Below are 25837 nucleotides of genomic sequence, written 5' to 3'. Positions count from 1 at the left end.
GTGTAAATTTAACTACTTTATAAACAGTTGGGTTGTTTAATTCTTAACAATGCACCAGATAGAGACTTCATATCATATGCACTGTAAATAAAATCTAAATAAATCTAAATAAAATCTTATTCTGAAAAGTAAGTACTGACTTTAACTGTAGTGGGGTAAAAAGTGCAGTATTTAGCCCTTAAATGTAGACAAGTGGAAGTTAAGGAGGTATAAAAAGGAAATGCTGAAGTAAAACACAACATCTGAGTCACATTTCAAGCAAATATGTCAAACAGTTGCTTCCACCAGCTTCTGAAATGAGAGGATTTGCTGCTTTTCTCTGTTTTATACAACCCTGATTCCAAAACACTGTGTATGCTGTGCAAAATGTAAATAAAAGCAGACTGCATTCTGTTTTTATTCATGTGCAAACGAACTGTGTTTCAGTTCAGTCACAGCTTCACAACGTGTTCCTGAGCTCATGTAGTAATATCCTTTATACAATCATGTGTTCACATGATGCTATCACCTGTTACCACTGAACCTGTTTACCTGTGGAACATTCCAAACAGGTGTTTTTGGAACATTCCGCAACTTTCCCAGTCTTTAGCTGCTGCTGTCCGAACTTGTTTGAAATGTGTTGCTGCATCAAATTCAGAATAAGCAGATATTTACAAAAATCAATGAAGTTGATGAGGTTAAACATTAAATAATTTGTCCTTGTGCTGTTTTCAATTGAGTATATGTCAAAAATGATTAGAGAATGATCACATTCTGTTTCATTTAACACAGCATCCCCAGTTTTTTGGGATTTGTATTTACCTCTCAAATATAAAGGAGTGGAAATATAAAGTAGTATAACATGGAAATGCTCGAGTAAACCACTACATCTGAGTCACTTTTCAAGAAAAAATGCCAAGAAGTTGCTTCTTCCAGCCTCTAGAATGTGAGGATTTGCAACTTTTCGCTGGTTTGTTTCAAAATGAATATCTTCGACTGGTTTGTCAGACAAACACAGCAATTTAAGCACATCACCTTAGTACCCTGAAAAATGTCCCATTCTTGACAACTACTGCTACTGCTATGTGAGATATCTAAAATAGGAATAGGCAGCGCAGTGACAGCTGCAGCCCATGAATGAGACCAAATACGCACCTTGTAAAAGTCAACCAGTAGGTTACCGGCAGGTCCTCTGCTGGTTCTCAGATTCTCCAATGAAAGGGTAAAGTAGACCCCAGGGGAGTCTGAGATATAAAGACTGTAAGTGTTGTTCTGATTCCACTCCTGGACTGCAGCAAATACCTGCTTCTCATCGGTGCTGATAATGTGCATGTCCTGTAAGGAGGTGTGGGTCAGAGAAAGAGAGATGAAAAGAGAGAATGGCGGAGAATGACAGAAACAAGAAAATAGAGGCCATGCACTGTTGCAGTTCAGTTAAGTGTGACATTTCTTTGCAAAACAACACTGTCGTATGACTTTTATGCTGCAAAAAAGGAAACAAAAGCGATTCAAAGCAAAAGTCATGTTTCTTCGTGATAATACATTTTGTTATTTGACAGTTATTTGCTGACTTTGGCTCTTACCTTGGGGAGACAATACTTTGGTAATTTCATCTGCTTGAAGGATTCTCTCATGTAGGAGACAAAGTAGCTGGCTCGTCCTGACTTGGTTACCTTTGCAAAGAAGTAAAAGACTCCTCACTCTTTAAATAGACCTCATATAATGTGCATATCTTCACCACTTCATCTAATGTGTTATTTTCCCAGTTTTAAGTCAGCGACTCTTTTATTTGTACATTTCCATTCTGATTGATGTCATCAGTAGGAGCTTGTGCTACATAGAGAGGACTACATAGACCACCCGGAAAAATGAAAAGCATCAAAATGGGATGGGAGGCTTTCATACAACACATGTGAGAGGACTTGCCAACATCCCAACTGTGATTCTGTTGTGAAATGAGGACATGAAGCTGAAGTGCTTCCTGAAGGAGATGCATTAATTCACAACGCATGGCCGACTTGATAAAACGCTTGCAATTTTACTCAGCATTCCTCTGTCGAAAGCAGACAGAAAGTACAAGCACAACAGATATTATTATCATTATCTCAATTAGTCTAAAGCTAAGAAGCACTGAAAATTGTTTTGGCTTTATCTACAGTGCGTCCTGAAGATCTTAATGCACTTTCCCATCCACTTACAGGCAAGGCAACACCACTTGATTGCTTATTTTCTAATCAACTAGAAGGATGGCGTTTGTCCCCCAACACACTACATTAGGGCTCTAATGGAATAATCTATCGAAAATCAATGAGCTGCATTTTCCCAGGCCACATTTTTGAGGATGTTGCACTTGGCTGTTCCTTCTCTCCCAAGAGACTTCGGAGGTGTTGAAGACTGCTTATTTCGCTGTAGCCCAATCGATAACCTCATTACTCTTTGTCAAGTTAAATCCAACTGCCCCAAGCAATGAAAGTCACAAGAAAGTCATCCATGCCACCACGGCTCGGCACAGACACTCTCTGTGTCCAGTTATTTTCACCAGCGTCTTCCTCTCGTCTGCCTCTGCCTCGACGGTCAATCTCATCACAGCTAAATGCAATTTGGGCATTTTATTGAATCACAATTTCTGAATCACGCTCTGATATTCCCCCCCCGCCTCCGCCATACATTTTCATTCTTACATCGCAGCTGTTTCAATCAAGACTGTGGATGAAGTGTGTTGAAAGCGAAACTGGGTCACTGCTAAAGTATTGCTGCGGCAACATCATATCATATCAAAAGATTAAATCTGTGGATAAATAAATTAAAAAATGAACAGCAAACATTTAGTGGCGTTTATTCAAAATGAGCGAGTGCAGAATGATTTACTACAAACACTGAGCTCTAGAAAACGACTGTCATTTGATTTTTATCTTCCTGAAACTTGGTTGCGGTCTCACAAATGCATCAACACTGACCAGCAGAGAGAAAATTACTTAGCTGTGGATGGAAATCAATGACAGTGGAGGACATTTGAAAATTTAATTTCTAATAATGACCCTGACCGCTGCTGTCTAATTGGAGTCAAAGTCAGAGTGAATGGTAATAAGGACACCAACCTGTCAATTCACAGCTCCGTCGCTGTGTGCTCTCTGCTAGCAAACGTATTTTTCAGCCATGTCTGTGCAGAAACTCAAACACTGAACGTGCCATGACATGAAGGAGACAAAACATAATCAAAACACACACTGGGCCAGTGGGGAACAGGTGCATTGGGGAAAGCCATTACGTGGGTTTTGATGGAAAAGCATGATTCAGATGCACGAGAGACCAAAATAAAAAGAAAAAAGAAAAGAAAACCAAAGAAAACCGAAGTTCACAAAGGCAGAAGCTTGAAAAGATGAAAACAACACGTTTGAGTTTAACCAAAAATAGGATTCTACTGCGATGCAAACCTGTGTGAAAACATATTCGTCCTGCACAACCAGTGAGTTGGTGTCCACGTGTCCAGGAAAGAGGTACAGTCTGTTGCCTTCTGTGCATCGTTGGGCTCTGCACTTCACATACTGAGCACCTGGAACGACGCAAAACAAAAATCAATCAGAGGTAAATTATAAGCATTAACCCTCAAATGGTATTTTGTAAGCACAGGGGCACAGTATGCATATGCTAAATCTACTTCAAGTTCACAGTTCTGAAGCAGCTTAAAGCTTGCGTAACTGTATAAATAATCAAAAAATATTCAACCACGGTTACAACAGTAGACAGTCGGCCCCTTTGCAATCCAAATTAGCTGAGATTCAAATCTAATACGTGGCTCTTGCTGTGAGTCACACTACAAAAAAAAGTTCAGGATGGTTTGAGACAAGAAGCGTTTGTATGCTAATTCAGCTACAGATTTTCTCACCACAGGAGCAATAGCAGTATCTTTGCAGTGCGGGAAAACACTATAATTGGTTTGACAGAATATACCATGCTGTTTAGAAGAGGAGAGTTGAGGTTTGTCTATGAGACGCAGGGGATAGATTGAGGAGAAGAGACATCCATCAAGCTACTAAAACTCTCTGTTTTTGTCAGGAGACACCTATTCTGCTTTACTCGACTCCAGGGACCAATCTGGAGAGCAGAGTGGGTCTCATCTTCCCCTTGACCTCGCTCTAAATGAGAGGCAAAGGGTCCTGTGGGTCTTGCTACTGAGGTGGACTGGAGTGCAGCACTCACGGCCTTTTCCAATGCGCGTCTCGATGTGGACCACATCAGATTCTCTGTCCAGCCCCATTACCGCCCTTGAAAGTGCGGGAGGAGGAGAAGATAGAGGTAGAGCAGAAAGTGGAGGAGGATGGGGAAGAAAAGGAAAAATGACAAATGAGATGAGATAGAGGGGAGGCTAGGTTGAGTATCACAGCTGTAGATGGACATCCCTGTTGTGTGAAACCCATAGCAAGATGTTTTTATCTCAATCAGTCAGTGTAGAATTTGCACCACCAGCGGCGATTAATCTCAATTCACCAAAGAATCAACAGAGGAAACAACAAAAGGGAGGGGTGACAAAACATCCGCTATTTCCATACATATCTACCTAAGTAAATGCATGTAGTTATACAATTGTGCAGAGCTGCAACACCATTTCAAAAAAATAAGTATTTGACATAATGTGCACAAAGGCATGGTTTTCAAAAGCACAAATAATGCATTGTTCCAGCTGCCACTATACCCGCTGTGCTGTTCTTATTTATCAAACGTCTCGCTGTTCATGCATGTGGAGAGGATGTCCTCCAACCAATGTCCTTTTCTTTACCGGCTCAAAAAAACACTTGGGTTTGACACATGCCATGACAAACAGGGATAAACGGGCTCACATCAATATTCGCTGCCTTGTGCCCGAGCAGCTGAGATTACTAAATGACAGAGACAACAAAAAACAGCATGTCATGTTTGTGCTATGGAAAAAGAAGCAATATTCCTTCAGGTCTACGTGACATGGGTGTAATCAGCTTTGAGCTCAACTGCAGTGGGAGAGCTCTGTTACGACAAGAGGTCACTGGATCCTTCTGACAGCATAGGGTCATGAACACTGCATTATGCAAACTGCAATCAATGACAAACAGGTCAAAAATAGGAGCATCATACCAGTAGAATCGGCCTAGCATCACGTTGTCATGGACGAGCTGCCATTTCCTTCCAAAGTCCATTGAACTGTACAGCTGCAAGATAAAATCAGGTCAATCTTCATCACACTTAAAGTTTTAGCAAGGAAGATATTGTTAACAAGCGGCGCAGCCATCGTCACATCACATAACAGCTACATTGAAAAACAGGTTACAGATCCAGGATCATATATCATCTTATTCCTGCTTAAAAGTTCATTGTGGATTCACTCAGAAGCTACCTTGCTGTCGTGACTGTAAGCCAGTATCCAGTTCTCCTGTGCAGGGTGGAAGAGCAGGCTCAGGATATTGAAGCTAATGGGATGCTTCTCAAAACTTGCCCCTTCATCTGAACTGATGAGAACAGCGCTCTCTACCTCTGGGTCGCTAAGCATCATTATCTAAAGTACAGAGGGCCAGACGAGGGATGTGGCATTAGAAGAGGGGGAAAGAGAGAGATACCGTCATTTGGCAGCAATTTTAAAAAACTGTAATTTGATGCCGAGCTTTTAAGAGATCAGGAAGAGAGATAAAAGCAAGAGAGAAATGCTGACCTTCTGTTTGTTGGTAGGGCAGACATACAGGTAACTTAAGACTGTCCTTGAGCCCACTTTGTCATTGAGTTTGGTGTAGGTACTTCCATAATCATTGGATCTGGACACGGACAAAAAACATGTTGCACGTTTGATGACAAAAATCCATTAGAGACCTGCCTGACACAGATTTTAAATACCATAGCAGTGTTTGGCATGTTTTAGCCCATTAACTGCAAATCAGTTATTCTTTACGTCGCTGCATCTCCAGAGCACACCATGTTTTCAGATTGATTTTCTACCATCCAGGCAGCCTTTTGCTTTATGGAATGAAAATCAGCTTGCAGAGAGAAAGTAGCTCCATGCTAATGTACTATTTTTGTTTTTGTTGCCCTTGTAAAAAGGACTTTGTTGCAGTCCTGCATGAAATGTGCTACACTGAAAAAGTGTGTTTTTAGTCTACCAGTCATCTACTGTAGGTGCTCAAATTATAAAAAGGACCAAATGGAAAAAACAACTTGGAAAACTCAGTTATGGAAGAGTCTGCTCTTTATTCAGCCAACATGTTTCGGCACATGGGGTGGCTGAATAGAAAGCAGGGTTGCAGAGATGTGTTTTTACAGAAATATGCTGCACAAACAGGCAGATTTCGCTGTTAAAGGGACCCTGTGGAGTTTTTGATGGAGTGGTCCCTGTTTTGTTTATATCCTGTAATCTACTAGCAGTGTTGCTGGCTATTTTCAATGGGAAGTTGCAAAAGTCTGCGACCTCAAAAAAAGGTAGCAAAATTACATGATATGCTAATGCATATTGTAGTATCATTAGATCAGGCATTTGTCGTTACACACATTTACAACTTTGCAACTTCACAGTCCAAAAAGTCACTAGTAGTAGATTTGTCATTCTGTGTCACCAAATCTAGTGAGAAAATCAGCAAGTTGGCAACAGTCTGCTAGTTTGAGGACGCACACAGGTGACAGGACACATGCAGCATCACTGTTGACTCTAGAAGATGGGTAAAGCAAAAGTATGGTGTTGCAAAATACATGGAGAACAAGATGAAGGGTCAAATATTGTAAGATGCAGAGAAGGATGATGTCAACTCTCTCAGGAAATTCCAGATTAACAACTGGTGGCTATAACCCAGCAAGAAATTAAGCCATGCACCAGCGAAAGACAGGGGGCATATGACCGCTTACCAGTATAATCATGGATGACGATATAACAGTGCAGGTTTAAAAAAAAGGCTTTGCAAATGTTTTAGAGAAAAGTATGTTGTCATTGAGTGGTAACGCATTAGCACACAAGGTGTAATCTGAAAGCTCCTCCTTGCTGCTACATTAAAGCAAGCTCTAATAAAAAAAAGTGCTGCAATCACATTTTGACAACCAACAAGAAAATATGTATATCAAGGGAAACAGAACGTAAGCTTTCTGCATTAAAAAGGCTGATGTATCCATTAGGCATTTCATACTCACAACGACAATACCATTCAGCAACAATGTGGCTCTGACAAATGCATTAAGCAGACTAAACATTCACTTTATACACGTCAAGCAAGTCTCCTTTCACTGCAAACTGATTTTCATGCTACACTGGCATGTAATGAAACCAGCGGCTGCCTGCAAGGTAGGAAATCTATTTATGAACTTCAGGTATGCTCTGGAAAATGGTCAGCAGTGAAGTAAGTGCATGCACTACATGTAATTTGTAGTTAAGGAGATGAAACATGTAACACAAGCATACACTTGAATATTACAGCATTCTGAGCGATGAACATTGTAATCTCACACTGTAGAAGTCATTACTCTCCTTTCATGCCCGAAGACGTCTGTACATTGAAGACAGCAGGGAGGGACTTTAAAGGCAGTGGTGAAATCCCCTTTCATACATTTTTTTTTAATCTTAAATTATGCTAGAATGTCCTTTTGTTCTCTTGGTTTTCATCCGATTTAGATATTTCGTTTCATCCTCTCGTATTCAGCTTTCTTTTCAGCGGCGAAAGCTTAAGTGTGGTATTCTGTTGCAAATTAGCAAGACAAAGGTGTTAAATACAAGTTTAAGAGTAAATTTGTTAGAAAAAGCAGATAAAAGGAGAAATATATACGAGAATAAATGACCCAGTTCTAGGTCCTTAGTACTTACAGTAAATGGGCTGTGCTTAAATAAAATAAGACACTGAGGGTAGTCACGGCAGAGTCAAAAAGACTGCCTGTTCCTCAGAAGTCCATGCATCCCATGACAAGGTAGATGTGTTTGTCATCTCAATTCTCATATTTCGCCTTGCCACAAACAGCCAATCCATGCTCTCAGTTCTACCTGAGTGCCTCCGAATGTAATTTCACTGCATAATTGGATAGATACCCAGTGTCTGCTATCATTGTCTGGGCATTAATCTGAATCATCCCATTTTCTGTTGACATTGTTTTCAAAGACTTACCCCTAAACACGTTGGTATTTGTGCTTAAGTACTGCTTTCAGTTGACGTATCTGTCTTTGATTGTGGCTGTGAAGAAAGCCTCTTAAATGATGTAATTACATTGTGAAGTTTCTTTAGCAGAAAGGCAGCCATCTCAAAACACAAAGGGACTTGATGTGTGTTTAGAGGAGTTCTGCAAGTCACCCATTGATCTGCACGTTGCATTTTGCCACCAAGAGTGGCCTGGAGCTGTAGTCATAAATCATTTATTGTGTTATCACAGAAATCATTTACTCCCGTTTCTTTTCACAACATTCAAATCTCTGCTTTTCTAATACCCATACTAAAAGCCTTCACGCACCCCCTCAGGTACACTCTAATTTACTCGTGGTGCCATTGTTAAGCAGACACCTTGATGATGGAAGACCTCCTGTACACAATATGGGATTTCAAAACGTGTCAAGTCGGGTGTAAATCTTAGCGGCGCCTCTGGTGAAACAGATATTAATTTGAAACTCTATGCTTGGCGGACTGATGGTCTCTTTTTCATATGTATTTCACAATGAAATGAGTTCTCTGCAGGCTATGGGAGAGGTGAGAAAAAAGGCGTATCAGAGGCTGGATTGGGCTCTACGGTATAATCCTTAATGAATTCCATTCTTATTTATGACCTGACAGGGCACCGTAACTCACCTCTCAATACATACTGAATGGAATTACCATGGCTATACAGTAGCAATTGCATGTCAATTGCCTCTGAAACAAAAGGTTACAGATGACAATCAATCAAAAACTCCATCAGCAAGTTTCTAGGTCAGAGGAAAAGAGCCACAGATCCAAACAAGGACTGTGTCAGATAAGTCCTCCGGTTTATCTTTCAAAAAACAAAAAAAAATAGCCTTTCAAAAAAGTTTCTTTGCTGCTGATGGACAGGAAATAGGTTGAAGCTTTTCTAAAAGGTTGTTGCAGTTTCAGTTGTGTTATTTATGTGACTGCGGGAAACAAAGAGGAGGATGCTTCATTCTCAACTACTTCACATTGCTTTATTAAAACATACTTTATATTGGCTTCCAATGTAACTTGATTGTTCATATCCTAGCAAGGGAGAACACTATAAATCATACTCACAGCATACTGCACTCTCTATGAATATATTATTCTTATTGTTTTTAGCGCTGTGCTTTTGCATTCTTATAAAATTCCTCCAATGAGGCTGCAACCTTTCTATTGAGATGGGACGGGGGAAATTGCAGTGATTAAAAACAAACTTACCTCCAGAGTGAGCTCTCGGTAACAGCCCCCAAGTTGAAGTCATACAGCTTAGTCAAGATCAGAATCACCTACAACAGCAAAAGACATAACATGTAATTACATGTCAGCATCTGCACTAAAAAGCCTTTGCGTAAGTGCCTCACTAGCATACATTACCTGTCTACTCCTAATGATGTGGAATGAATGCAACATGTCTGCTACATCTCTTTACTAATAAATATCAGCCTCATACAGTATGTTATCCCAATGACAAGTGATCCTCATGTTGTCAAGGGATGTCAGTCTGATGGTGGTGGGATCTGAAAAAAATCCATGTGGGCTGTCAAAAAATGTGTCTGTATCTCATGTGGAATGATACCTACATGACAGCAAAATCTGAACATAATTGTTCACTGAACAATGAAAAGAAATGTAGTCAGTGGCTGCACCGCACCACCCTCTCTCATTCCCCATTTCCTTCTTCTTCTGTTTTTTTCTTACCCTCTTTCTTTTTACCTGCAAAACAGTCAAGTAGCTTAGCTGCAAAAGCACCAACAAACGTTGATCTCAAATGTTGATGGAACATGGACATGGACATGCAATGTCACTTATTTTACTCATTGGAAGACGTCCAGTTCCGGTGTGGGCTAAATGCTTTTGCGTGTTCTCTGAGGATGGTTGGACAATGCGTTTCTGGGCAAACAAAAATGCAGCCCATAAAAGCCTGCCAAGGCACAGAGGGCAGAGTGAAATGGTGTGCAAACGAATTATTGTCACTCCAATGGCATTATAAATGACTTCCCACGGGAATGCTCATAACTCAGATAGAAAGGGGGGTTGGGCAGGAGAGTTTAGGGCAGGGCATGCAGGGAGGGAGGAGGAACGGTAGATAATAACAATCAAGGAGCTGAAACATGGCATAATATGACGAATTTTTAAAAAGCCTGAAAGATAGGTCAAAAGCTCAATTACAGTGAGTTTAAACACATTAACCTTACGGGACCCACGGAACGAGTCATTAAACTGAGAAAAGCCACACAAGACTCGGAGGAACAAAGACATGCCTCTAAGTCTGCTTTGAAAATGTTAAAAACCCAATTGACCCACAATTTAGCCATCAAACAGCCACTGTGCATGGCTGGGACTATCTGCATTACAGGTTAATTAACCAATCACACAGAGAGATAAGCATTTGCATAACTAAATGCACCATGTCTGCAAGGTCCAACGCTGGAGTCTGAATCAATTTGGAGTACAGACTTAGTTAAATGGCTGTGATGTTAGGCCTAATTGCCTGCTTTGAAAAATAGATACGAGAGAAAAACTCTGCCAAACTGTTGATCGTTTGTCTCCTCAGCTCTCTTTTGCTAACAACAATGACTCTGTGTCATGGGACATTATAAATACTACGAGGTAAATTGAATCTGGAATTGATTTTATCAGTGTCAAACTAGAGGCAGTTCATTCCAAACCAAAGGGATTCAAATATCCACCACTGCAAATTAATTGACTGAACAACGAATAAATGCCCACAATTTTAAAGGTTTTAATCACTTGCTCCATTTTGCACATGGATCCAATTTAATCAAATGTTCATGAATTTAGCTGAAGTTGGAAAACAGCCTCTAAAAATAACCCCAAAGGGCAAAGCTTGATAACAACAAAAAGCCTCTTCGCGCCCAAGCTGTAATTGCCATTAGGAGCTCTGTCTTCACTGTTGTCAGCGTGTTTGTGCGGTTTGCTCATTAACAAAAGCTGACCCACTGAATTGGGTCAGTGAAGATCTACCTCAGGGACCAACAGGCTAGTGAGGCAGATGACTGTTTGGATGATTTGTCCCTAAGTGGATACATCAAGAGTACATCACTGGAGACTGTGTGTTCCCACGTCTTCAACATTATTGATAGGCCATGCATCTGTGGCTCGAGTCAATAGGGAGCAACTGCCATACATGCAAATGCTGAGGAGTCGGGAGAGCACATGACATGCACGCCAGATGCGTGACTTACACCATGAGAACAGGACAAATGAAGTTGCATTAAACGCATATTTTAAGAGTTTATGGTGCAGCCCTGCATTTATGTAAATACTGGGAACAAACAAACACAAAATGGCTTCCAGAATTATTTTGAGCCTTCTAGGTAAATACAATTTTCCATGCATATCATCGCTCACTTGCATACATGAAATTAAGTAAGGACCCCGGAAGGCCAAAAGCAGTGCATTTATTCATGTTTATGTTTTATTGATGTGAGCAAAGAGAGCTTTGCCCCGGGAAAGTCAACCAATCATTTTTCAGATTGGCTCTCACCCTCCAAGGAGTTGGGTTTAGTCATCCTTTTATCCTAACATTCTATTCTTGTCGCTTTCTTTCCCTTCTTTGCTGCACTTTTTTCTCCCGTTTCTCTCCTTCTCTCGTTCATTCTTTCACTGTCTCTTTGTTTCTTGCTCTTTCCTCCTTTTAAAACGGGCTCTTCAGGTACTTTCTTTTGCTCTTTTCTTCCTCGCATCCAGAATATTTCACGAGGAAACCGCACACAAGATTAGGAAAAACGAAGGCACATCACAGTCAGGTTCTGTTTAGCCATGCAAAGATGTTGAACTCATTCCATGGCAGAAAAGGTGTTACAGCCATAATGTCATTGTGATGTACTGCATCAGCTCGACGCACGAGTCTCATCCGCACACACAAACCTACACACTCCACTTGCACGAGCGTTCATGCATGCAGCGTATGCATGCACTGACACAGACTGTTGGACCAAATCAAATCTTTAGAAATTCCATATCAATTGTTTTTTTTTGTTTGGTTTTTTTTTTAAAGAGAAATGCTCAGATTTTTTGAGTGCTTCAGTGGGACGTGAGAGGCATCTCAACACCGTGTTGGTGGGCAGAAGATTTTCTACACTGCTCGCAATTTAGATATGAATCATCTCTGTGTACTGTACTGCAATGTGGCTATTTATGAAATGAAATAGACAGTACATTGGTGCAGTTTTATTTTACTTTCTCACACCACGCTACAAATGGAACCTGTTGCTTAATCAGCCAACAGTACGGCATCATTAAGACAGCACCTCTAAAACATTATTTCTGCTTAATTGGGTAGCCAAGGGAAGAAAAAAGCGGGATCCTTAGTCTAAACATCACACCTCCAGACTGTTGTTTCTTTCCTTCTCAGGAGTAACGCGTCACAGGAAGAAGGAACAATCTTTAGAAATGTGAGGAATACAGCCACTTTCATGTAGATAGGGTAGCGTTTTTTAACCCAACCAGAGGGTACAACTGAAGGATCTAAATTAATTTCCAAGGGACCCTCAAAGTTGATAACAGTGAATGATGTAAGGCTCCCTGTAATGATACGACTGGTGGCTCATGCTCAGAGAAACACCGACACACATCTCTGTTGCTTTTACCTTTAGCATCCTGTGAAAAGTTCACCGCTACAATGATACACATTTACATTCTCATGAATACACAAAAGCTTTTGTATATTGCACTGTAGGGTAAACACATCCATACACAGAGACATCTCCTGGGAGTCACTCTTGTCTGTTTACCAACCACAACATCAAAATGTCTGACAACTCGCTGAAATGTGTCAGCACTAATTAAATCATTGCTTAAATATGAGTTTTCTTGAGGAGATTTTTTTTAGTATGCCACCTTTCTCTGTCAGCTGTCTACAGGTACGTTTTTGTGACCTTATCAGGTTTGATAAACAGAGTAAAGGTTGGTTTTGAATCCATCCAGTGATTGAATTGAACATAATCCGACAAGCCTTGAGTGCACATTCTTTTATTTACGAATACAATAAGTGTATGTTTTTATCTATTTTTGTGCTTTTACCGCATAGTTTTAATAATAGTAATATTGACTTTATTTAACCAGAAAAGCATCTTAAAGAGAGTAAAGTAGTTGTCTACCAGAGAGCGCTGACATGTTTATTTTTACACTGTAAAATGTTTAAAATGTTTTTAAAGTAGTTAAAATGTATTTTTAGAATTATAATGTATTGAAGGACAATATGAAGACAATGTGAAAGGGGTTGCTGGTGGTGATGAACTTTCAGAGAATTATCACTTGAATCTGCAGCTCCCCTCAGCTTTAGTTTACAAAACTTCCCTGTTTTGGTTCCCTCTCACAGCTCTCAATAGCAGGCACCTGTTCTCAGTGAAAAAGCTCTAAAAACCCACTCTACACTATCTGCTCTGCAACAAATGGCAGAGTTAAACAGCTGGCTACTACTCTGAGGGAATTTAATTAAAGGTAAAGGTATGACAAGCACCTGAAGCTCAATATCAGCAGAACCAATGAGCTTGTGGTGGACTGCAATGCTTCAAATATGGATGAAATTTTGTCATAATTATGATATTATGGTCCAAAACACATACTGTGTGCAGTGGCGTTGCTAGGGTCTCTTGGAGCTCCAAGCAATAAATCCCTGGGGCCCCCACCCCACCCGTGCATGCCGCAAAAATTAGTTTTTTTGCACACAGAAATGCACAATTTCTGAGACATTTGAGATGAATATTTAAAAAAATAGATTAGTGGTTCTCAAAGTGAGGTCCAGGGACTAGCAGAGGTCCCTGAAAGCCCAGGCCTATCAATAATCATGTCCGGGGGCTCCTAGCAACTGCCTGGCTTGCCTGTCCGCAAGCCCCGCCCCCAGCTGTGTGGCCACAGTGACCTCGATCTGTGACCTTTGACCATCAATATCTAATAATCCTTTCAATTCAATTCAATTCAGTTTTATTTTTATAGCACCAAATCACAACAGAAGTTGTCTCAGGACACTTTCCATATAGAGCTGGTGCAGACCAAGCTCTTTTATCTACAGTGGCGAGGAAAAACTTCCTTTTAACAGGCAGAAACCTCGGGCAGAACCAGACTCTGGGTGGGCGGCCATCTGCCTCGACCGGTTGGGTGAGAGAGGAAGAGCAAGAGAGGGAGAGTGAGACAGACAGACAGACAGACAGACAGACAGACAGACAGACAGACAGACAGACAGACAGACAGACAGACAGACAGACAGACAGACAGAAATTCAGTCAGAGACAGAGAGACAGACATGCAGTCACAGTAACAGTGACAGTGGATGTAATAACAGTAGTTGAGTAGTTGAGTCCAAGTGAACGTTTGTAACACATTTGAAGAAATTCCCTGAAGGCATTCCTGATATACCGCGAGATGGGGGCATACATACGTACATAAAGGCAACCTGAAGACATAACAAAGGGGGCAAATGAATTATATTCTAATGATATTCACCAAAAATAATGATAATAATATTCACCAAACGAATGATAATGTTGCTCCACAACTGCTGGATGTCTAAATGAGCAAATGTTTGTTATTAACTTTGCCATTTCACCAATAAGTGACGATATGTCAGCGTTTTGTTCACAACCTGTTTCTGCTGTCTCCAAGTGGCCAAGAAAATCAGTTTTACTATCTCATAGGTTCAAAATATCTGCATCAGCCTCAAAAGTTCAGTATCTGTCAGGCAAGAGCACAGACTTGCAGTGTGATACTGTAAAATGAATTGAATTCAATGAGAGTAATCAACAGAACAGATGGGATCAAAACAGAAATGTAAAATGGATTAAATAACAGCAGTCGGTATACATCACGCCAAGGGACATACAAACAGATAAACAACAAAACTATTAAAATAACTGAGACATTATCATAAAAACCGACGATTACAATATATTATATGTTTTTAAACCACCAACAAAGATGTCTGATGCATTAAATGAATCCAGCTTTTCCATGATTTTTCATACCAGTGCCATAGTGGTGATTATCCTAAAAAATGACTCTCTGCCATCACTGCTTTGAATAAGAAACACAAGAAAGTGGTTTGGAAGTGGAAGCGTGCTGAAAAACGTAGAACACAGTGAGAAGTCTACCAAATAATGCAGATACATGAAGGCCCCCTAATGCATCCTGGCCATTATGAGACACCAAAAGCTGGCATATCAGTGTGAGAAGATCAAGCTGGGACTCCATTGTTCACCTCACTGCACTGCATTTCACTGGCCTGTTCACACAGGCGCAATCCTGAGGACACAAAAATAAAAACCCGTTTCATTTGCTGTTAAGCTCATTACATTCTCGACTTCATTAAGGAAAGGAAGACAGAAGCCAAGGGCGAGAAAGAGTCACTTGAGCAATTTGACAAACACTGTGTTTTCTTTAAGTCAACTAGCTAATTAATGTCCTAGATCTCCTACCCACACTGAGAACATTTCAGGTCCGTTGTAGACTATCACTTTTAATTTTCACTTTTTATGATATGAGGGACAAAGATCAGCAGCCAAGCTTGAGAAAAAAGATTGTTTTGAATCCTCTGTTAAGCCAAATGGGATTTAGAAAAACACCCCACCATAGATGTAGAAAGTAATCTTGAATGGGAATGAGCTCCAAACTTTGGTGTCACAACACATCCAACACCGCAGACACGAATTAGATCTTTTTTTTTCCCCAGCTAAGATTAAAGATTAATATATTCACGCATCCATTAGAAATTATCTGATGCAAACACCTGCAGAGAAAAGAAATACAGTATTGGTTGCAAATTTGCATAAATGTCTTTCAGGCTTGACAGCAGCGAGGGCAAAATCAAGAAGTGGGTGGAGGGATAAAAACACAACATCTTGATTGTGGCTCTGTGAGGACGTCCACAAAGTAGAGCACTTAGCAGAAAAGACAAACTGCTTCTAAGAGACACGGTGCGGTCGAGAGAGGCCTTACTCTGTCCTCATCTTATCTGTGGACCAAATTGATTGTTTGTACTTTTGTGGGTGAAAACATACTCCAGGGATGCTGCTTTCATCAAGTGAACCACAGCAAAATGTCCCTTGTGCATTAGTCTGCTGTCTGTATGTTTGCTTATCCTCCCGACTCCTAAGCTTCGGTCATATGGCCCTGATGCTTTGAGCTCCGGAGGTTCCAGCAATCAATTCAGTCCATTATGGGGGGAAATTAATGAAATGGGCTGACTATAAAAGGGCTTCTCTTCAAAGACAGCTCTACGGTAAGGAGGTTTTCTGGGCATGTTACATCTCCCTGCTCCTAACAACAATACACAACAAACTGCACTCTCTGCCGTTAGTGGGATAAAAGATTGTGATTGGTTCAATACATTTCTACAAAGAAAAGCTTGTGTACATGAAATGGACAAGGTGTAGAGATATAAACCGCTCTCCAGTCCATATTTTCATTCTGTGTTTTGATGCTGATGTCAGGGCACGGTGGATTGCCCCCCAAAAAATGAAAAACAAGGATTCAAGGACAAATCAGATGGAAATTTTAGAAGTCATTTAAATGTTTTGACACATTTGACAAAGTTTTAGTCACATCCCGTGCAATCTGAAATTAATTTGATGCATTGTAAGTAGTGTGGAGAGCCAAAAATACAACATTAGCATTTTACTCTTGCAGGTTTCTCGTTCTGTGCCACTCTCGTTTGCTCATATTTAGTGTTCAGAGGTGGAAGGTACAGCTGCATGACTACTTTTACTCTTTATATGTAATCCTGTTATTCACTGAGCCATGGACAACAACAGAGATTGGAAATTCACTTCAGTGAAATATGGCAGGAACGAAAAAAACAGATTTTTGGTAAGTTTGAACACTAGTTAGCATTTTGGAGAACTTTAAGCAGTTTAACACCATTCAGACATTTCTTCCAACCTCCTCTGTGCCTTCACAGCTTTGGCTCCTAATGGCTCGGCTTCTGCCCGCGGGGGTCTGAGCTGGAGCCAAAGGCGGTAGTGGGTCCAAATTTGAGCTTTTGGAAGAGAGAAACCCTCCACCTAAAATTACCCCCTTCACTGCCAAAAGTGCTGTGAGACTCAGAGATCATGAGCTAAATGTGTCACACATATCCTCATTTTGTCATACCCCCCCCCCATCACTTATTTGCATTTCACATTATGTGTAGAGGAAGAGAGAGGCTACTCTTTAAGCTCATTAGTTTTGAGACTATTTCTCATAGAAAGGATGTTTATATACTACTTATTTCTTTTGCCAGTTACATTTAAAGGGAGACAGAAATGCTACCAGAATTATGTTCAGGAGGAACAAAGTACCGCGCTCTTGGACTAAACTGAAGTCGTGGTCAAGTTGGAGGGACATCAGTGTTGCCAGATTGGGCAGTTTTCCATCAAACTGACCAGATAAAAATTTTTTTTTGGTTGCAATTTGGGTTACAATTCAGGCAGTTTCCCCATACAGTCCAGCGACTCAGCCCCTTCCTCTCCAGGTTTTATGATTCAGCCTGACAGGGCGCTGAGTTCAATGGGCTCGACACGCAGCATGTACGCATGAGTGATGACCGACAAAAGCAAATGTCACTTTGGTTGATAGCAACAAGACTGAAACTTTGATTACAAAGTCATAGCTCTCTGATAAAAACGTACATCTGTTCATATAAGTGATGACCTTTGATGTGTAATGTCATGTGATCTGAGAGCCATGTTCTACTTCACCAAGCGCTCAGAATGCTGTTGCATGCACGAGATACAATTCATTCGCACCTTTTTGGTTAATTCCTGCACAGGATAAGGGTGTATATTATGGTGAAGGCACAGGTAGGTTATCAACACTAAGCACAGCACATCTCAAGCTAAGTCTATCCTCTCTGTGTAAAGATACATGCAACCCATTCAACGTTAGCTATCTACTAAGTAAAAAAAGAGCTAGGTGCCAGCTGTTTGTACTGTATATGTGATCAAGGCCTCTCTGAAAACATCCACTGACTCTCAGCCATTGTCTATAGGTTTGCTCTGTTAATCATGTTCATGCATTAATCTTGGACCTTCGATTTAACTAGCCCGAATACAACTTCAGGGCAGAGGATTGGTATAACCTCTGAGTGTTTGAGGTTTTTTGGCAAACTGTTATGTGAGCCTCGATGTGCATGGTGGGCAGCCTGTTGATTGCCTTTGAGTTCAACTTGGGTTCATTTTGGTGAAGAATTTAAATCAGATTGGTTTTATAAACTGTTAGTATATAGCTTGTTTTCTATACAGGGGATAGCTAATACTGTTGTTGAATGAGTCTTAACACACAGTGGATATACTTGGATTAAGACGTACCATAGTTGGTGTTGATAGCCTACCTACATGCTTTTATTAATCAAAATGTAGGAATTGGATTTCATGCACACACAAAAGCATTTCAAGTGCTGCTAGCAAGGCTCTGTAGTTTTGGGTTCACCTAATTATACTAATAAAACAGAAGACTAGCCGAATGTTAGTTTTCATCTTGCATTCGGGTCAAGCTTCAGAACACTAACAGAGTTCTGAGGAGCCAAATTTCTTCTCACTACAGGGAAAATCTAATACTGTCCATTACTGATGAGTGTTACGTGTGGCAAACACTGGTGGGTGTTCAAAGGGTGCAGGACTTGGGCCGGATTTGCGTCCTGACTCCCACATGTGGTTCCATTTAGATAACAAAAGCACTTGGTTGAGGTTAGGAAAGATCATGGCTTTGATGAATGTTAATGAATACAACATGCCTCAAATCACTGATTCAATATTTAATCAAGACCACCAGCTCTCCCTAACCTTAAACAAGTGAAGTTAGGCATTTTGTAGGAAAGTAGAAATACTAAAAAACAAAACTGAGGATTAGGCTCTAACATACTGCATCATTTCAGCTACCAGAACTGTGGAGGTACAGTACAGCAACGGTTTTGTTTTCCAGTACTGTGCTCCAAATACATAACAATATAATTCCTTTAAAATACCCAACTGTTACTGTTATACTCGCTCTGTCCCCATAGTCTTGTTGTCTTCGTCTGTGCCGACATTTAAGCAGCAGCAGGAACTGACTTGTATTTTCCTGGTACCTAATTCACACAACCCAATAACACAGTAACCTGAATTGGTTATAATGTGACATTTTGAGCTATTTATTTCTTTGTTTGTTTGTTGATGGGTTTGGTCATAAAAAGTTGTTTACTGTAATATCGTCATAAAGCTACAAATTGCGTTCATTTCAGAGGCTGGCTCATCCGTATTTGTCACAGCCACTTTAATTTTGGTTGTGTGAAAGCTGCAGTCGTCCATCTACACTTTCTAAAATGTTTTCCAGAACATCACGTACGATGATATTTCAATTACCTCTGTGTGGAAAATGGAACCACAGAAATGAACAGCGAGAACATACAGCAAAGAAGGATGGAAATAAATGGGAATATAATCAAAGATGGTGATGAAGAGAACAATTTAAACAGCATGAAATCAGAAATGAAAGACTACTGGCTATAGGGAATGCATGAAATGGTAGTAAAGCTGGAATACAATTTGATGTTACTTCCAATTCAGTGCTTAGTTGTTTAAATTATTTGTCGTCTCATGACATTCTTATTGATGGCAATTCACATCCGCTCCAGTGCAATCATTAATTCATGTAAATGATGTGTCGCTCCTGTCAAGTCTTACGCCAGCAAAGATTTTGATGAACACGTTGTCAAAATTTCTGAATAACTGCCATAATTTTGCCCATATTTATGCGTCCATTTATGTAGTTTCCGATGTTGACCATAACTCAGTTTTATTTGTTGAAAGCAAAAGCAACCAGTCATTTTAAAGGATTTGTTCCAGGATACCATAGAGTGAGTGTTCTGTATGTGTCATTTTGTGTTTGGAAGTTCTCCATCATCGCCATTGATTGCACAGTGTGTGTGGGGCTTTAGCTGTGTCTTTTCTATCTCACCAGATAGGAAAAACCATTTCCTACTGCAACTAATACATTCCTGTCACTGTAAACAGCCAACTCAAGCCATTATTTAAGCTGACTGCCACCTGAGCAATCCCAGTCATCTTTAAACATGATAGTAACTGCTATGTTGCTTCAGGCAATATGATGCTTCAAGGCCCAGCGTGGCACAGTGCATGTTACCAAACCGGGGTCCCTTGGTTTGCCTGATCTTGGAGTGAAGAAACCAAACTAACAACAAACTAAACAAAATCAACCATGACCTTTAGGCATAACATTTTCTCTTTACAAAGTGCCACAGTTTGTATTAACTATATCTGCATGATAATTAATAAAGAAGTCGTCTCCCAATTTGAATTTCAATTTTTTGATTTTCCCCAATCAGAAAATGCATAAATTTGTTTTCATAACCTAATCACAGCTATAGTACAGTATGTGTCTGCCACACTGTGACAGTTATTAAACTAATTAATCACATGCAAACCTGTCAAATATAATTCTGCACCCGCTTTGTCACTTTGATTAAAATTGAAATGTAAGTGTGTATGTGTGTGCGTGTGTTCAAAAGAGATAGAGACTGAGACTGATACAAAGGAATCAAGCAGAGAGTGTGCTTGAACGTGCAACTGATGGCAGGCCTTAAAAAAAATGCACTTTGAGAGGCAAAACTACGGCATATCTGCTGAGGAGGTGCAGAGAGCTTATGTTGATGCGATGCATTATGGTCCCCAGCACAAATGATTCATGACAAAAAGGGCACATGCAAGTCATTTTGAGGAGTAAAAACTGGGATTTCACTGAATTATTACTGCAGAGAGAGTGAAACTTGTATTCAGTATAACATAAAATAAAACTATGGCAGAAAACCAAAAAACAATGGGAAATGTTGCCCATTTCTCAGCAAACCTTTAAAAATTGGCCATCCCGTCTCTTGAGCAATTGTTTCTGCTGTAACAACCAGCAGTTTACCTCTTGCATAGCACGCAGGAATGCTGCAGTTTCTATCAGCATCTTACAATCACATCAGCGGACAGTGTACCCCTAAAGGCTCGAGACAGGCTCGATTAATGACTTATGGTGCTGACACCCCGAGGGACAAGCAGGTAAAGAACAAACGGCTGGTGGAAGAAAGTATCTATTTGATTTGTTTTGTTTTTTTCCAATGGCAACCACTTTAAAATCCATACTTAGTCAAGAATCTGAAACTCTGACTCCAATGATCAATACACAGTATTGATCAGGATTGATCAGTTGAATCAGATTGAGTGTTTGTTTGCAAAAATACACAGAAAGAAATCAATCAAAAAGGGGTCTTATATTAAAAAATTCCAAATGCTGAGGTGCTGCAGAGAATCCTAAAATGAAGTGTGTAATGAAGGGGGGGGGGGGGGACACAATTTGTACTGAAATGTTAAAACGTGAACCACTTTTGATTTTCATCAAACATAGGATCAAAATCCCCTCAGCTAGCAACCAGGGGGCCAGAGGATGATGAAAAGTGCATGAATAAAAGGTTTTACAAGGTCACACAGCAGCCCCTATGACTGAGCTCCATGTGACTTCTTTATTAAAGGGATCTTACCACAAATTAGAACTGAAAACACAGCTCTGTGTGCAGAATATGAAAGACAAATGTGCGAAATGATCAGAAAAACAAAACCACACTGAAACTTTGCCTTGTTGAATCCAAGCGGCTCGACAGTGGCAGCTTTTTAATGCACTTTTCATCATCCTGCAACACCCGCAAACTCCGGTCAAACACCTCTGTGAATTGGGAACCCATTCCATTTGATTTTATGGATCAAGGAGTTTCTATGCAACCAGCTCTGGCATGTTAAATGGAATGGCTGTCTATCTAATGAACCGGTTTTAAACACAAGTGTCCCCCAGGGCCGTGCCATTTCCTCTTTTTTATTGTCTATTTATACCGATGAGATTATGTGCAACAATAACTGCCTCGTTCTGATTAAGCATGCGGACAACGTGGCCCAGGAGGTCTGTCTGATTCCCAGTCAGTCGCGGCAGAAAAAGACGATGTTACAGAGCTGATAGATTGGTTTTGACTCTCGCCACCTCAGACAAAAAAACCAATGAGATTTACTCCACGGCCAAGAAAAACAGCTGGCCTCATCAATGTCCGGCTCCTCCCAGAGCAAGTTTCTAATAGCTGGCCAGTGAAGATGAGCAGCCCCCATATTCTCATGGTAGAGTAGGTGGACATTATTTACACCAACATACAGTATCATTGCTGCAGCAGCAGCTCAGGGGATGTGATGTCAATAACGATGCTCATTAACTGTCCTCAGCTTCAGTGTCCTAGTTTGGTCAGCTGTCTGTGAGGAGCTTGCAAAAATGGTCAATCAGGAACCTAAAATCATTTCGCTGCCAATAACTCCCTGATCACCAGCTGGCTCGCACACTAAGACTTTTGCCTTCAGGGGAGGGTGGGAGGGGGGGGGACTCTGCATCCCTTGAGTGTAGGATGTGCTGCAATGGCTGTTTAAAAAGATTACCAACACAGTCATATCACAGCTTGAACACCCATGTGAGGCGAAGGACTGGAATATTGATTCGCCATAGAGGACATCCCCAGCCAAGAGTATTTATTAGTATTTTTAATTAGTTTCATTTCTATTTTTGCTCATATTTATGGCACACATCATTACAAATCATGAACCTGTATATCTCCATCCCCATTCACATTCAGGACAGATTTATGAAGCAAGAACGATACACAGTCAATCAATACTACATGTAGTTAAGAAGCATGAATTTAAAAGGGAGTTCGTGCAGTATATGTTTTATTCCCATGGTCGAGTCCAATCAATGTTATCTCTCTTAAAGTCAGAGACCGGAGAGCTATGACTCCAGGCTTTGATGTCTCAGACAATCGCAGAAATCAAATAATAGTTGGGAGACTGATTTGAGAACAGATTTGAGGTTTTATACGATGAAATACTTTATCACATCTGAACTCTGAAGATCCCCCTCTGGCGCTTTCACCATCACCTTCCACATCTTTCTCATTTCACTCCTTATGGGATTTTACATCGTAGCCAGATCACAAGCAAAGTCTTGAAGTGAATATTTGATAGAACTACCCTAGACCACAGGAATGAAGTAATTTTCCTTCAAATGCCCCTTTTAGATTGGATTTATTATCAGTCATTTACATCTGATATCGCCTGAGCTCTAACATCTAGCCATAAAATGCCATCAATTTAAACTCTGCAGTCCCAGTCGTACTTTTGGGACGGCAGACAGGCGTTCAGACTGTATAAATCTCAGATGTTGACTGGCTGCAGTGACAAGCCCATCAGCGATGATCCAGTGAACAGTGTCCTGCAGTACAAAAGGCCATCGTTGGTGAAGACATCTCAGACCAACATCATATTTCATGATACATCCCACAAATCAGATTTTAGTCATTTCTGGTTTATTTTTGTCCACTGCGGTGCATCAGCACGGCCAAAGTCTGCAATGCCTCTGACGTTCTGATGTATTTTACCAAAAAGAGAGCTGAGAAAATGAATGTAGAGGTTGAATCATATAATCCATCCTGTGAACTATATCTACAGTTTTTGGATCATGCATGAATATTCGCAGTGTTTCTGGGACACAGAAATCTTCTGATGTGGTCCCAGATTAACGCTGCTGCCACACACCCTTTTGCCCAGCAAACTGAGGTGTTCTGAATTACCTGAAGAAAAAAAGGCAGAGCAGCTCCTTTCTGTTGTACAAGGCTGTTTGTAGTTTTAAGATCTTTGTGCCCGATAAGCAGTGGGGCTTGCAAACACCTTTGCATGCTGCATATGTAAAGTAAGCGATAACATCTCCATGGCTTTGTCTTTGTGATGGTAAAACGGTGTGCAACCACGAAGTGTGCATATAGCTGTGGTGTGTGTACGTGTGTGCCTGTGTGTGGAGGGGTGGGGGTGATCTGGGTGGTTGCTGCATTGTCTTGTCATCCATTTAAGTTATGCACATTCTTATCGACCTGTACTGAAGTGTGAAGCTTGGCAATATAATACACTGCAATGTTGTTTTCATCCAGTCAATTAGACAACTATGCACAAAGTGTGAGTCAAATGTCAACAATAAAGGCACGGCTCATTTGTCAAAAGGTCAGGCTGTGTCTCATCAGCGTCACATTAAGGGCCAGGTTGGACACTGTCCCTTTTAATTGTAGCTACTGCACCTTCCTGAGAGACATTACTTGATAATTTCATAAATAATTAATGTGTTGTGATTGCTGGCAAAATGCCCGCACCGTCCCATAGCTCAGTGGCAAATAAATACACCTGCGGGGTTAACAGCTAATTTAAAGTGCAGGTGGCAAAGACTTTGTGAAATGAATGATTCTGCTCTAGTTTGACAGAGCGAGAGGGAATCCTGCGAGTGCACAGTCACATCCATCAGGCATCCACACAAACAGCTGCGCACAGTCCGCATACATACAGTCATAACCTCTGTGCGGGCAGTAACGAAGAACATACAGATGAATGTTAGAACAGAGAACGTATAGTTCAACTCGTGGCTCTGTTAGGTTGAAATAATGAGTCTGTAGGAACGAATCCACCTCCTGCGCGCTGAAGCAGCTGTGCGTAAAAATGGGACACATTCAGGCAAACCTGTTTAGAAATGTCCAAAATATGTATTTCACATTAAAAAAAAAAATACTACATTGTAATCGGTGTGTGGGGAAATTACATGCTGTCTAAAATCTGTATGATATGATGAAGTTTTGTGAAACTGAAACTCACGCTGCTGTTGTGTCCGGACCAGTGCACCATCGCCTGGTTGTGTGCCGAGTCTCCCGACAGAGCAAAAGTGGAAGTGTCCAGGTGCGGCTCACTTTGCCTCGGGTTAGACCCTCTGGGTTCCTCCCCAGCGCGTCGGTACTCGGCTCTGGCGTTGGAAACACCTTGGACAGTCTCCACAAACCTCTCTTTTGACTGCGCGTCTCCATTTATACTCCTATCCATATTTTCGGTGTATGTTGTGCCCACACTCCTTTTCGCCCTATTTCTTGTGTCCGGAAATGTGTTTTCTAACATCATGTTAGCCGCGCGTCGCCGTTGGCTGTCCTCAGAAATGTTGCCATACTTTCTGCCAGGTATTTTCAGACGGTTGTAATAGTTTGGTGGCGTTTTTAAGCCGATCGGTCCACTCTGTGTGTCACCCCCTACGTGGTTGCCATTGTTCGGTTTCAAAGCACCGGCTGCTTCCGTTTCAAAGGCGCTTAAAACTTTTGTGCTATCGTCGATTATCAGCGAGACTTTGGATTTTCTGGTCACACGTGCCTCCAGCGGTGTTACATCCAGCCGATAAAATCTATCGTTTGTTCCCAAGGAACTTATCTCCGCTTCAGCCACAAACTTGGGTTGTAAGGGGTGCAGCAGTGCGAAAGCCAAAAGAGAAAAACTCCAAAATGCCCACAGTCCCATTGTGTTCCTCCAAACTGATAGTCTACCAGTGGGGAGAAAAAAAAGAGGTGGCAGAGCTATTTAACTTCTAAAATACCCACGGTATCATCTTTACGAGCAAGAAGCTATTCAGCAGACCCGCTCACGTCCAGGAATTTGTCAAAGTGAGGGACCAGTTGGGGAGGCGCTGCGCATCTGGCAAACGCGCCGACGGAGAGTGACTGTAAAAACGGCTTGAACTCATTCTTCATGAGCTTATTTCAGGGGGGAAAAAAGCCTTTCACATACTGAAATCACCCAAAATCATTCTGAAATTATTCCACGCTTTTATTTTTCTTCTGGGGCGGCTGAGTTTTTATTCAGCTC

At 40.9% G+C, this 25837-nt stretch overlaps 1 protein-coding gene across 1 annotated transcript in view; it reads right to left on the bottom strand.

The window, feature by feature from the left end:
* Positions 1–25604, bottom strand: part of sorcs3b (sortilin related VPS10 domain containing receptor 3b) — a 42425-nt gene extending 16821 nt beyond the window's left edge. Inside the window, exons 1-9 of the mRNA XM_070977085.1 lie at positions 24809–25604; positions 9330–9397; positions 5660–5759; positions 5348–5506; positions 5089–5162; positions 4180–4244; positions 3414–3532; positions 1563–1652; positions 1135–1314 (exon numbers count right to left, since the gene is read on the bottom strand). Of these exons, the coding sequence (XP_070833186.1) occupies positions 1135–1314; positions 1563–1652; positions 3414–3532; positions 4180–4244; positions 5089–5162; positions 5348–5506; positions 5660–5759; positions 9330–9397; positions 24809–25492 (1539 nt within the window). The 5' untranslated portion in view covers positions 25493–25604. The remainder of the gene's footprint in view (positions 1–1134; positions 1315–1562; positions 1653–3413; positions 3533–4179; positions 4245–5088; positions 5163–5347; positions 5507–5659; positions 5760–9329; positions 9398–24808) is intronic.
* Positions 25605–25837: the final 233 nt, after the last annotated feature.

This window comes from Chaetodon trifascialis, chromosome 13, assembly GCF_039877785.1.
Source record: "Chaetodon trifascialis isolate fChaTrf1 chromosome 13, fChaTrf1.hap1, whole genome shotgun sequence".
NCBI lineage: Eukaryota > Metazoa > Chordata > Actinopteri > Chaetodontiformes > Chaetodontidae > Chaetodon > Chaetodon trifascialis.
This window is presented reverse-complemented; position numbering and strand designations above follow the sequence as displayed.